Source organism: Ahaetulla prasina, chromosome 8 (genome assembly GCF_028640845.1).
Source record: "Ahaetulla prasina isolate Xishuangbanna chromosome 8, ASM2864084v1, whole genome shotgun sequence".
Lineage (NCBI taxonomy): Eukaryota > Metazoa > Chordata > Lepidosauria > Squamata > Colubridae > Ahaetulla > Ahaetulla prasina.
This window is the reverse complement of record NC_080546.1, coordinates 27,317,038-27,331,029: the sequence shown is the minus strand read 5'-3', so window position 1 is coordinate 27,331,029 and position 13,992 is coordinate 27,317,038. Positions and strand designations below refer to the sequence as shown.

General features: G+C 39.0%; 1 protein-coding gene across 4 annotated transcripts in view; it reads right to left on the bottom strand.

The window, feature by feature from the left end:
* The window catches only part of NPNT (nephronectin), a 75,992-nt gene that overhangs the window by 40,699 nt on the left and 21,301 nt on the right, over window positions 1-13,992 (bottom strand). For 2 of the 4 annotated variants that reach the window (XM_058193878.1, XM_058193881.1), the window contains exon 3: window positions 1,395-1,445. The exons of the other annotated variants lie outside the window; for them this stretch is intronic. In XM_058193878.1, coding sequence (XP_058049861.1) covers window positions 1,395-1,445 — 51 coding nt within the window. The remainder of the gene's footprint in view (window positions 1-1,394; window positions 1,446-13,992) is intronic. 4 annotated transcript variants of the gene reach the window in all.

Below are 13,992 nucleotides of genomic sequence, written 5' to 3'. Positions count from 1 at the left end.
CCAGATATCAAATCTGTTGAACACCTTAATCTGAAGCAAATTTGTTGAGAAGAAATTCTTTAGTGAGGTAAATGCCTAGATAGGTATTTGTTCAGGAACTCTTAAAGAGCTATTGTAATTACAAATATTCTGAACCCTTGTCAATTAGTTCTAATTGAATTAGTAAACGTATTTCAGATTCTACAGCAGAGGGTCTTGTCTTGAGTTATATACCTGTATTACATTAATCAAGGCACAGTGCAGCTAGATTAATTTTATGCGCACTGGGTTTTCTCACTGTGGCTCTTTCTAGGTGCGTTGGGACTGCAACTGCTAGAAATTCAATCCTAACAGAACTGGAAAGCCACTGGTTGAGCATAGCTATTGTATGTTGCTGGGGCAGTTGCAGATGTCATGGGGATCAAGAGCTATTAACTTGATAGCAGTGTGACTGCCATCAGGCCAACTGAAGGCAGATAGTGGGCTTTCCCATGTAGTTGGTTGGCAAGTGTGAGACGAGTCTGCTGTACTAGGTGGTCCAACGGTACAATCTAGCAGGACACCACATATGCTATGTTCTCCTCTGGATTTTGGACACCTAGATAGGATCTAGCCAGATACAATAAGAAATATTTATAAGGAAACATACATAGAAATGCAGTGCAATCCTAACAAGATTTGTTCATAAAGATGAACAAATTCCCAGGTAAGCATATACAACAGGGATGTCAAACTCAAGGCCTGCAGGGTGCTTAGATCTGGCCTCTGTGGCCACCCTGGAAACAGCGACGGACTCACCCATGGGGCCTCTGCCAATAAAAACAGACTTCGGGAGGACCCTCCCGAGCTCCGTTTTCACTGGCAGAAGGTTGCAGGAGGCTGTTGCAGCTGAAAATGGAGCTCGGGAGTCTGTTTTTGCTGGCAGGGCATTCGGGCCAGTACCTACACCCCTGACATGAGTGACAAGTTGGCCACATCCACCTGAGGTCAAACACAACCTTGATGTGGCCCTCAATGAAATCGAGTTTGACACCCCTGATATACAACATTGCTAGTTTGGTCATTATTTCTGGCAGTGATTCATATAGATATTTGCATATAATAACACTGAAATAAATGACCATGTTACAGTATAGCATTGTTTAAAATTATAAATTGATAAACAATGTAAAACAGACTTTCCCGATATCTTATCTATAAAACTGAAAATGATGCCACAATTGATTCATATTAGTTAGGAAATCCTCCACTGTATGGGAATACTTCAAAAAAAGTGTTTAATTGCCTTAAAATAATAAATAAAATAAATACATATTTTTCCTGAGTTTACATAAAATGTTATTTCCCCAAATTATCAGTTATAGCTCCAAAACACCGTTGTGCCAAAATTATTTTAAGAAATATGTTCCGCTAACCTTTGGGTTGGCACCTTATCCTGGCTATTCTCTGCCTTAAGATGTAGAAAGCTGCAAAACAAATTTCCATAAAAAGCAATGCAAGCTGTTTTTAAAAATTATTCCTGAAAGGAGGGTGAACTTGGATGGGATTTTATCAACTTGCTACATTCCTATAGACTTACACACACGCTGAACATTCTTATTTTTTTTCTGAAACAAAAAAATAAACAAACTGGGACACATGTAAAAAGAGAATACCTTATATGTCATTAACTTGCTATGAGGATTTGCAATGAGATACATTCTATATAAAAATTAATGAAAAGAAATTGTGTCATGCGGTTCCCTTTTAACCTACCTTAATGAACTCCAAAGACAGTGAAATAGACTTCCTAATCTCACCACGCTGTGGTAAAACAGTCTATTCCAAAATCCCAGTTCAAATGCAATTGAAATATTCAAAATAATTTTTCTTTTAAAGAAACAGTATCCTTTTCTATCCAACTATAGCAGGGGTCTCCAACCTTGGTCCCTTTAAGACTTGTGGACTTCAACTCCCAGAGTCTTTTGGAACTGAAGTTGAAGTCCACAAGTCTTAAAGGGACCAAGGTTAGAGAACCCTGAACTATAGCATCAATTAAAATCGTTGCATTTTTAATACAATGGATTACAACAGTTTATAGAATGGGTTTTTGTTTGTTTGTTTGTTGTTGGCTTGTGTGATATGTGAACTTAACCATTGTTGTTTGTAAACTATTATTTATGCTTTAGTATTTTTCCTGAACTAAGCTATTATGGCTTATTCAACAATTCATAACTTTGTCATAATTAAAAAGCCAAGAGTTAAGTTGTTTGTCTAGAATTGGGAAGGTCCAGTATCAACTGATGCTAATTCAATTATTCAGTTGAGCAATTGATGCTAATTCATGAAAATTCACCATGAGCTCCTAAAGTGGGATACAAATCAAAACAATGTTAGCAGTAATGATAATAAGGCACTCCAAGAAAGCTTTGGCTGAATCGGCAGAGAAATATAAAGCCCAAGCCGACAAATGCCGATCTCTTCAACCCCCTTTCTGGGTAGGAGATGGAGTGTATTTGTCAACTAAACATCTAAGATTGAGGTTGCCTAGCAAAAAAGTTGGTCCCAAATTTATAGGTCCTTTCCCTATAGTAAAGGTAATTAACCCCGTGACTGTCCAACTTAGCCTCCATCGAATATTGGGGAAAGTGTATCCAGTGTTTCACAGTAGCTTATTGAAACCAGCTAGGGGATCTAGCTGGAGGCCCTTGCCAGCTGCTCTCCTCCTCATTACCTCCTTTGGTAATGCAACCCAAAGTAGTTTAAAAGGCTGCAATAACTAATTTGCTGCAGTTGTAGCATTGTGTGATTTTAGCCTTTCAAGCCATGATGCCCCAAAATTGAAATTAAACTGAAATGCTAGAGAAGAAAAACAATAGCAACAGCACTTGGACTTAGATACCGCTCCATAATGCTTTACAGCCTTCTCTAAGCAGTTACAGAGTCAGCATATTGCCCCCAAACAATCTGGGTCCTCATTTTAACCACCTCGGAAGGATGGAAGGCCGAGTCAACCTTGAGCTGTGACAATCGAACTGTTGGTAGTCGGCAGAATGCAATACTGCATTCTAACCACTGCACCACCACAGCCCTGTAGCATTTCAGTTTAATTTCAATTTCAGTTATTAAAAATAATGTAATTCAAGATCTAGGAAAAAAATAGTAATTTCTGACCTAGACCTTGTTTAGGAAAATAGCAAACCATGGTCTAATGTTATGTGAACCAGCATCGAAGAAAAGGCAGTTACCTGTTATCCCTCCCTCTTATTTATGAAGGGAGTTTGCTTGCTCCTGTTGTTTACTTGTGCATCATGAAAGTAAGACAGAAAAGCAAAAATTCCTAACGAGAACAAATCTTGTCACAATGGATACTGTTTCCTTAAAAATGCAATGCATATTCCCTTTGAAATTTTGCCAAAGTACATCAGACTTTTTCAAAATATCATTAGAGAAGAGGAAAAAAGAATAACAGAATCTCATTCTTTTCTGTGCAAACCCAATAATGCAGTTTTGTATTAGTTCAGCATATAATATTTCAGATTCATAAACTAAAACTTAAAAGAGTGAAAATAACCACCCCATATTGTACTTTTTCTCTTTTTTGAAATGGAAAGTTTTATACTCTGGAACAGAGCAGAGCCAAAAAACTGATTCTCAGACTAAGCTACCTTAAATTAATATACAGAATTGTATTAAAAAACATAATAATTCTTCTCCCCACCAAACAATATTTTCCCCTTCCGTGATATCTTTTGGCCACACACAAAAAACAAATTCCACAGTTAATAATAAACATGCATTAAAAGAAACATTAATATTTTGAAAGGGCAGAATTTAGCAAGTAGTTTTAGCCCCAAAGCATAAAAAAGAAACAGTATTTTCTCAAGCATTGTTTTTTTTTCTGCAGCTGCAGCGAAAGGGCAGAAGCATGCAAAGGGTTAAGTTGTAATGTTTCCTGGGCTCTTTTTGATGAAGCTTCTTATAAAGTTTGTCTGTGTTTTAGTGAAGTAGTTAAGCAAAGTCAGTATTTTGGAAGCATTTTCATGATCAAAGGGGTTTTCATGATGTTGGCTTAGAAAGTAATTTTATGAACAGAAGTGGAAAATGAGCATTCTTTGAAGCTGAAAGCAGCTTTCGGACTGTGGCAAACTACTGTAGTCCTGCAATATATTGCCTTACATTTCTGGGCTGGCAATGAAGTCTTTAAATCTGACCGCAGGTAGTCTTCACTTACCATCCACATGAGAGGCCGGCAACTCTATTATTAAGTAGCATAGTCATTAAGTGTGATATCATGTGATCGTGACTTGCAACTTTCTGCTAGCTTCCCCATCGAATTTGCTTGTTGGAAAATGGCTGTGAACGTTGCAAATGGCGATCACACGACCACAAGATTCTATGTGCATATGTTGACAAGCATCTAAATCAGGGGTGTCAAACTCACAGCCCCCAGACCGGATACATCCCACGCTGCCCCCCCAGTTTAAAAAAGGGGAGAAAGCTGTGATATGTCACATGACGACATGTCATCATGAGTTTGACAGCCCTAAATCATGATCACTGTAACGGCCACAAGATCTTATTTTATCATCATAATTTTTATATACCGTCATAATTATACCGTCATAATTTCAAATGGTCACTGAAATTATGGTTGGTAAGGCAAGAACTATCTGCAATGTCTGTGGACTTTAAAACATATGAATTGTTCTTAGGATATTTGCATTAATGTGAAATATGCTTGAAAAGCCAGAGAGTGCTTTCTGTGCTTTTACTACAAAGTGTGCATCATTAACCATGCAATCATAAACAGATTTGTTCAGAAGGAAGTTTTAACAATTAGATTTGCTTATCTTGTTTAGACTTGCTTTGTTAAGCTACGATTTATTGAATAAGCCACAATTTGCTGAGTAGAGTATATACAACATGTTAAAATTAACCACTTGGGTTATAACTTGTTGTAATAGTTGGATTCATGCAACACAGCAAGTCAAACCAATCAAACAAATGAACCATATTTGTGTTAGTAAGGTGACCAATCGTCCTCCTTTAGGGAGGATAGTCCTTCTTTTGTTAAGTTCTATCCCCTCTCGAAAAGTGTCCTCCTACATGTCCTCCTTTTCAATATTTGAAGACTAATCTGTAAATCTCCGTATTCGATCAATGCCGATCCGATCCGTATGATGTGACGTATTTGTATTTGACATGATGATTCATCAAGGCTCGATACAGTACGGTGAGACGCGATTATGAGATGCATGCGCTCCGCACAAAAGAATTGTTTTGAGAGAGTGTGCCACGTGCAAGAGTGCGCCACACGCAAGTGGCTTTTTTTACTTCTTACCGAAACACGACACGGCACACACGCACGCATTAGACTCACTTCTTTTGCAGAGAATATTCAATCATACACAGGTGAGCACAATAATTCACTTTTTATTAATTCATTATTTATTTAATAATTTCCAAATATCTATAATTTTATTTACAAGTTTATTCGCTTATGTTATTGTTTCAGTTTTATTTACAATTTTTTTCTTCAATTTATTTGTGTCCTCTTTCTCACTGTAAAAAAGTTGCTCACCTTAGTGTTAACACACTTTACTTCTTTATAATTCGCATTTCAATAATATACATGCTTCACCAAAACAAATAAACCATATTCGGGCTTGGAATGTTCTATAACTGAACCCACTTGGTCTTTGTAGCTTCTTCTCTAAGTGCTGGATGTAAAAAAAAGTGCAATTTTATTTGGCAGGAATGTTGATATTGTCAATAAGTGGGGTTTTTGTTCTAAAAAAAGAAAAATATCAATAGAAAAAAAAAGCTAAAAATTAAAAAAATCAGAAACTAAATTCTTACTATTTCCTGTACATATTTGCTTTCACCAAATTACTTTAGCCAACTCACAGTTAGCTTTATATCAGGCAGAGAATCACACTAAAGGTAGGATTGGTTGATTGACAAGTGTGGAAAGTAGACTGGAAAGCAACTCATGATTTTATAATAAAGCGAGCAAAACTACATCCTATGATAACTCTTCATAGGAAGGGCTACAATGGGTCAGAGCTTATTAGGGAACCATGGTGACACAGTGGTTAGAATGCAGTATTGCAGGCTAACTCTATCCACTGCCAGCAGTTTGATTCTCACCATCTCAAGGTTGACTCGGACTTCTATCCTTCTGAGGTTGGTAAAATGAGGACCCAGATTGTTGGGGGCAATATGCTGAGTCTATAAATAGCTTAGAGAGGGCTGCACTATGAAGCAATATATAAATGCTATTGCTATTGCTATTTCACTCTTTCTAAATTTTTGTAACCCTCTTGCTTATCTGAATGGAGTTGTACCTTTAAAATTGTCATCTCTGCAAACTGAATAATCTGTCATGCATTATAAAAGCCAAGTCCTGCCAATGTAATTTATTTATTTATTTTCATTCTGAGTTGGCTTTAATAATTGTGAGAACATCCTTCTCTAAAGAGTTTCTAATTTCCTTTCAAACCAATCAATGGTCTTTGACCAAGTTAACAAACATCACAGAGATCTTTGCACACATTCATAGACACAAACTTGCTGCAAAAATAAACAATCTGCATGTAGCTGAGTAACTCAGAAGGTAAGTTTGAAAAAAACACTCCCAGCCACAAAAAAGACTTTTCCAGAGGTTATAATCATAGCCAACTACAAAGAACAGACGATAATTATCTTTAGATAAATTACATAACTTAGATATTGTTCTCAGCCCCTTTGATCTTTTTGAAGTAATTTAAGCAAAGGTATCTTGTATTTTAAAATAACTGATTATGTATTTATAAAAATTCCTAAATCTGAAGACTACCCTATTATGCTGAAGTTTTAAAAAGTAGCATTTTACATCTCTGTTATTGTTGTACTTTCAGAGTACGTAGAGAAGATCGCATGTAACGCAGCTTAACATTTGTTTAAGATTGTATACATAAAAAAGCAGCAATCAAGTTTAATAAGAATATGTTAAGTGATACCCCGTTTCCCTGAAAATAAAACCCAACCAGAAAATAAGCTCTAGCATGGTTTTTCAGGATGCTCGTAGAATAAGCCCTACCCCCAAAATAAGCCCCAGGTAAGATCATCAGCCAGACAGAGGTGTTTACTATTGTATCTCCCCCAAAATAAGACCTAACCAGAAAATAAGCCATTAATGCCTCTTTTGGAGCAAAAATTAATATAAGACCCGGTCTTATTTTGGGGGAAACACGGTATATCAAAAGCAAATACTTTCTCTATGGGTTGTGGAATAAGGAATGGTGGAGGTCATGTATTTGGGACATGTTCAAGTTATTTCATGACACACTGGGATTCTTTAAGAAAACACAGAGGGTGTCAATACTTTGGGTCACATCTGTACGTATGTAACACTGAAGCATAAAGGAAATTAAGCCCAACACGTATCATATTTAAGACACCTATTTACAGGTAATCCTCAACATACGACCACATTTGAGTTCAAAATTTCTGCTGCTAAGTGAAAATTGAGTCTTGTCCAGGGGTGAAATGCTCCTGGTTCGGACTGGATCGCCCGATCCGGTAGTGATGGTGGTGGATGATTCAGAGAAACAGTAGCAAAAATTCCTTCTCCCTCCCACCCCAGCTGAGCCGCGTGATCATCAGAGGGTTTTTTTTACTTTTAGAAGCATTTTTTCTTCCGCTAAAAAAATGCTTTTAAAAGTAAAAAAAAAAGCCTCTGATGATCGCGCGGCTCAGCTGGAATCGTCAGAACCCTTTAAAGCTTTTTTCCCTCTGGTGATCCCAGCTGAGTTGTCTGATCATCAGAACCCTTTAAAAGCATGTTTTCTACAAGTTCTTCGGCCGAAGAGGTTGTAGAAAAAATGTTTTTAAAAGGTATCAGGCAACTCAGCTGGGATCGTCAGAACTCTTTAAGAGCTTTTTTTTCCTCTGGCGATCCCAGCTGAGTTGCCTGGTCATCAGAGGCTTTTAAAAGCATTTTTTACAACCTCTATGGCCGAAGAGATTATAGAAAAAATGCTTTTAAAAGTAAAAAAAAAAAGTTGGCCACGCCCACCCAGTCACATTACCCACCCACTCCCACCAAGCCATGCCCACAGAACCGGTAGTAACAAATTTTACATTTCAGCCCTGGTCTTTCCCCATTTTGCAACCTTTCTTGCCCACAGTGATTAAGCGAATCACTGCAGTCGTTAAATTAGTAACATGATTGTAAAGTGAATCTGGCTTCCCAGTTGACTTTCCTTGTCAGAAGGTTGCAAAAGAGGATCACATGACCCTGTGACACTGCAACCGTTGTAAATATGAGCCACTTGCCAAGCATCTGAATTTTGATCACATGACCATGGGGATGCTGCAATGGTCGTAAGCGTGAAAAACACTTATAAATTATTTTTTTCAGTGCCATTGTAACCTCAAACGTTCATCAAATAAATGGTTGTAAGTCAAGGACTACCTGTACTGATAAGTGATCCAGGTTCTCTACAGTTCCCTAGTAATGATGTTTATCTAACCTACCTTTGAATTGTTGATTTAACAATCAGTAGAAAGGTAAAAACTCAGAATAAGGTTGGAAAGGCATGAAGGGTATAGCATATGCAGTTGCTGTAATCTAGATTTCACTGTATTTCTTTTCCTTTACTGTGTCTTTGATTTTTTCCAATGTATTAGTCATTACTTCACAGCTGGACTTTGTATTGTGTTGTCCATCCCAAAAGAGAATATTGCAGTGTGATATAAATGTATGGATACTATTTCCTGCAAAAACAATAAATGCTTTTATTTACAGCCACCCAGTTAGCAGTCCTGCCTTATACAATTAACTTCAAGATGTATAATGCAAATTGCCAGCCTAACTATATTAGGAAAAGATGCCTGCTTGTTACGAGTGATTTTGGATGGGTTACCTCTACTTTAAGGAACCAAATTGGTTCCAAAATGGCATATGACCTAAATGACATCTGTTTATTACATAGGAAACAACAACAATTCTGAAAAATATCCAGAAACACAAATTCACAAGTGGCCAGCCTTCTTCAACTTTCATAAAAGTCAAAATTTCAATTATATATTTAAAGATATAAAACTTGCCAAGGTAAAGAATGGTATGTGCCTTTGGGCTTTTCTTATTAACCACATCAAATTTGCTACTCGGATTTTCTTTCGTTTTGAAAGAGCAGTGCTGGTTATTGTCAACTTTACTAGGTAGATCAGACAAGAGACACAACCTGATGAGCTAATTCTATTTTACTGTAAAGCTACATTAACAGAACTTTATAAATTTGAAAGTACAATTTCCCTCCATCTCCTTTACAGCTGAAGAAACTATATCTATCTATCTATCTATCTATCTATCTATCTATCTATCTATCTATCTATCTATCTATCTATCTATCTATCTATCTATTTCATCAAGCACATATTTGATAACAGATACCAGTGTAAACATAATTATGAATACATGAAATAGATATGAATAAAGGAAACATTAGAAGAGGGATGTAGGCACGCTCATGCTCTTAAGCACGCCCCTTAAAGACCTCTTGGGAATGGGGTGAGGTCCACAGTAGACAGTCTTAGGTTAAAATTTTGGGGATTTGGGGAAGAAATTACAGAGTCAGGTAGTGCATTCCAGGCGTTGACCACTCTGTTACTGAAGTCGTATTTTCTGCAATCAAGTTTGGATTGGTTTACCACGAGTTTATATCTATTGTGTGCTCTTGTATTGTTTTGGTTGAAGCTGAAGTATTCATTGACAGGTAGGACACTGTAGCAGATGATTTTAGTACTACGTTTAGGTCAGACCGAAGATGGCAAAGTTCTAAGTTGTCTAAGCCCAAAATTTCAAGTCCGGTGGCATAAGGCATTTTGTTGCAAGTGGAGGAATTGAAGACTCTTCTCGTGAAATATCTCTGGACTCGTTCAATTGTATTAAGGTCTGATATGTAGAGTAGGTTCCAGACAGATGAGCTGTATTCAAGAATTGGTCTGACAAAAGTTTTGTATCACTTAGTTTTCAGTTCAAAATTACCGGAGAAGAAGCTATGCAGATTAGGTTAACAACGCTTAATGCTTTTTTAGCAATGTTGTTACAGTGAGATAAGTACCCCAAGGTCTTTGACAGAGTGAGGGTCGTCTGCTAGGTCATATCCGCCCAGCTTGTATTTTGTGTTCTGATTTTTTTTTGCCAATGTATAAGAACATTTGTTGGTTGAGATTTGAAGTTGCCAATTTTACCATTCTGACACATAGTCAAGGTCTTTTTGTAGAGTAGCAGCATTGTCAGTGGTGTTGAATAGTTTTATATCATCAGCGAAGAGAACACAGTTGCTTATAATATGATCGTAAAGGTCATTTATGTAAAGTATAGAGTGTGGATCCTAAAACGCTACCTTAGGGGACACCACTGTTAACAGGTGCAGGGCTGGATAAGGCATTTCCTATTTTGACTACTAATTGCCTGTTTGATAAGAATGCAGCTATCCACTTATGCAGGAATCCAAAAATGCTGTAAGATTTTAGTTTTAGAAGTAGTTTGTCATGTACCACTGAATCGAAGGCTTTACAGAAGTCTATATAAATTGCATCTATTGATTTACCCTGGTCAAGTTTTGTGGTCCATATGTTTTTGTAGTATAAGAGTTGCAGATTGCAGGACAATTTTTTTCTAAAGCCAAATTGCTTGTTAGAGAGTAGGTTGTTACTCTCTAAGTAGTGGGTAATGGATTGGTTGATGATTGATTCCATGACTTTGCAGCAGTGGTGAAATTATTTTTTTTACTACTGGTTCTGTGGGCGTGGCTTGGTGGGCGTGGCAGGGGATGAATACTGCAAAATCCCCATTCCCACCCCACTCTGGGACCAGCCAGAGGTGGTATTTGCCAGTTCTCCAAACCACTCAAAATTTCCACTACCGCTTCTCCAGAACCTGTCAGAACCTGCTGGATTTCACCCCTGAAATGCAACATAATGAGATTGGTCTCTAACAGGGGTGAAATGCTACCGGATCGGACCGGATCGGATGAGTAGGTAGCGGAGATTGGGGCTTGTTCGGCGAACCGGTGGCAATCTCTGGCTGGCCACACCCCTGAACCAGTCTGCGGCCCACATCCATGTGTGAAGGCAGGCGAGTGGAAGGCATGAAACTGAGGAAAGCATGGCAGGGCTGCAGGGAGAGGATCTAGAAGGTAAACCAATGCTGGCAGTGGGGGGGAGGAGGGAGACCCACTAGGCATCGGGCAGACCTGGCAAGGCTCGCATGCCTTTTGGGTGTGGCGCGCTCAACTTTTGCGCTTGGCTTCCGTGGGGCCTTTGGCTGATGCCGCCTGCTTGCCTTCCCCCCTGCATCCAGTCCATGATGGGGAATACGCCACTTCTGAGCCGGGCCACCCACCTTTGGGTCCCTGAAGGGCAGGGTATGCTCTGCTGCTGCTGCTGTCGCCATTGGCACCGTGGCCGCACAGGAAAACTTCCCGGTGCAGCAAAGTTCCGGGAAGGCAGGGAAGCCCAGGCAAGCTCTGCCGCTGCCACCACCGCTGCTGCCAGGATCGTCCATGTGGCAAAACTCCCCGGCGCAGCACAGTTCCGGTATGGTGGGGGAGCTCTGCTGCTGCTACCACTGCCACTGTTGCTGCTGCATCCAGGCAGGAAAACTCCCCAGGAAGGGCTCTGTCTATGTGCCTAGACCAGGCTTGTGTGTGTGTGTGTGTGTGTGTTTGTGTGTGTGTGAGTGAGTGAGAGAGAGAAAGAGAAAGAAAGAGGGAGAGGGAGAGAGACGAGAGAGAGAGAGAGAGAGAGAGAGAGAGAGAGAAAGAAAGAAAGAAAGAAAGAAAGAAAGAAAGAAAGAAAGAAAGAAAGAAAGAAAGCTTATGACCACAATTGTGTCCCAAATTTTGGTTGCTAAGCAAGAGCATTGTTAAGTGAGTTTCACCACATTTTACAAGTTGGTCATACCCACCCGGTCACATGACCACCAAGCCACACTCACAGAACCGGTAGCAAAAAAAAATAGATTTCATCCCTGATCAACTAAGCTGGGGTCACCCTTTTTGAAGATAGGGATGACCGTGGCTAGTGACCATAAGTTAGGTAAGGAGCTGGTTCTGAAAGATATTTCAGAGATTATGCTAAGTGGTTCTGCTATGGTGGTTGGGAACTTCTTTAGGAAGTAGGCACAAAATCCATCAGGGCCAATCGATAGAGATGGTTTTAGGTTGCCTAGTGCCTTTTCAACATCATCTTCTGTGAAATCGACATGTAGTAGATCATTGTGAGTAGTTGTGGTACGACTGGGAAATGAGGCATGAGCCATTGCTGTTTACAAAGACTGAACCGAAGAATGTGTTGAAAAGGGAGGGTATCTTTTGAAATTCTTGCTCTAATCGCTATCTAGTTGCAGTCTATGCTGGATCTTATCCGGGCATTCCCTAGGTAGTGTCTCCAGGGCTAATTTTGCAAGGTCTTTCCCATATTCTATTGGTTTTTTATTTTATTTGCATTTATATCCCACCCTTCTCCGAAGACTCAGGGTGGCTTACACTATGTCAAGCAATAGTCTTCATCTATTTGTATATTATATACAAAGTCAACTTATTGACCCCAACAATCTGGGTCCTCATTTTACCTACCTTATAAAGGATGGAAGGCTGAGTCAACCTTGGGCCTGGTGGGACTTGAACCTGCAGTAATTGCAAGCAGCTGCTGTTAATAACAGACTGCATTAGTCTGTTGAGCCACCAGAGGTTCCTTGCTTGCCACAGTTGTTAAGTGAACCACTGCAGATGTTCAGTGAGTAACACAGCTGTTAAGTGAATCTGGCTTCCCCATTGACTTTGCTTGTCAGAAGATCACAAAAGGTGATCACATGATCCCGGTACACTGCAATCATCATAAATACGAGTCAGTTGCCAAGCATCCAGATTTTGATCACATGACCATGGGGATCCTACAATGGTTGTAGTGTGAAAAATGGTCGTACGTTACTTTTTTCAGTGCTGTTGTAACTTTGAAAGTTCACTAAACGAACTGTTTTAAGTTGAGATCTGCCTGTAATACGAACAGTTTGAACTGAAATACTGTCTGCAGGGTTTTTGAACAGTCCTATTTTTTTTTCTTGATGTCTATCTACCTGATAGACCTGATGTCTATCTACACTTCTATGGATTGCAACTCTCCTCTGGATGGAACTGTGATGAATTTCCCCAAACCTGCTTACAGATGTCATTTTGGGGGGTTCAGAGTCCCTTCTAGGAATCTCTGGAATTAATTAACCCTGAAAAACAGACACATCCTGTTTCCTGTGTGCCTATATTACAGAGTTACTACATAAATGCACAGTCATAAACCCAAATAAAGCCTCTAGGATACAGACTCCCACCCTGCAGCTGGCAAGGTTATTTCTTGAACTTTAGTGAAGTTACTATCAAACAAATCTTTCTAGCCCTTCCAAAGAATATTTTTAAATCAGAGCAGGCTAGGCTGATATGGTATAAATAAACCAGCCAGCCAAATACTGCAAAGTATTTCTATAAGAAGTAACTAAGAGTTGGTTGCTCAGGCTGTGATCTTAATAGGGATCTTGCAAATAAGCAGAATGATCCCTCCTTCCTTATGTTACATATCCAATGTCTCTTTTCCAGAGTAATTTTTCCTGCCTTTCCTAGGCAGTTATATGTGTATAAAGGAAAATATTTGTAGCTCAGGGTTGAAATGAGGGGTCCTTGATGCTCTCTGAGCTTGCTTGTTTTTCTTGCAAACCTTTCAATACCCTAACTAGGTACTGTTGAGCACTGATGATGTTACCTAGTTAGGGTAATGAAATGTTTGCAAGAAAACAAGCAAGTTCAGAGAGCACCAAGGACCCCTCAGTTATATATGTACCTACACCCCTACACGAAGAGCAATCCTCAACATGCCAGCCATTAACCTCTTTACCCTTAATTAGCTTCAATGTGGAAAGATGTTGCACATGAGAAAAACCCAGATTAATATCTTCCAACAATTTATTCTTCCAAGAATAAAAAAAAAAGT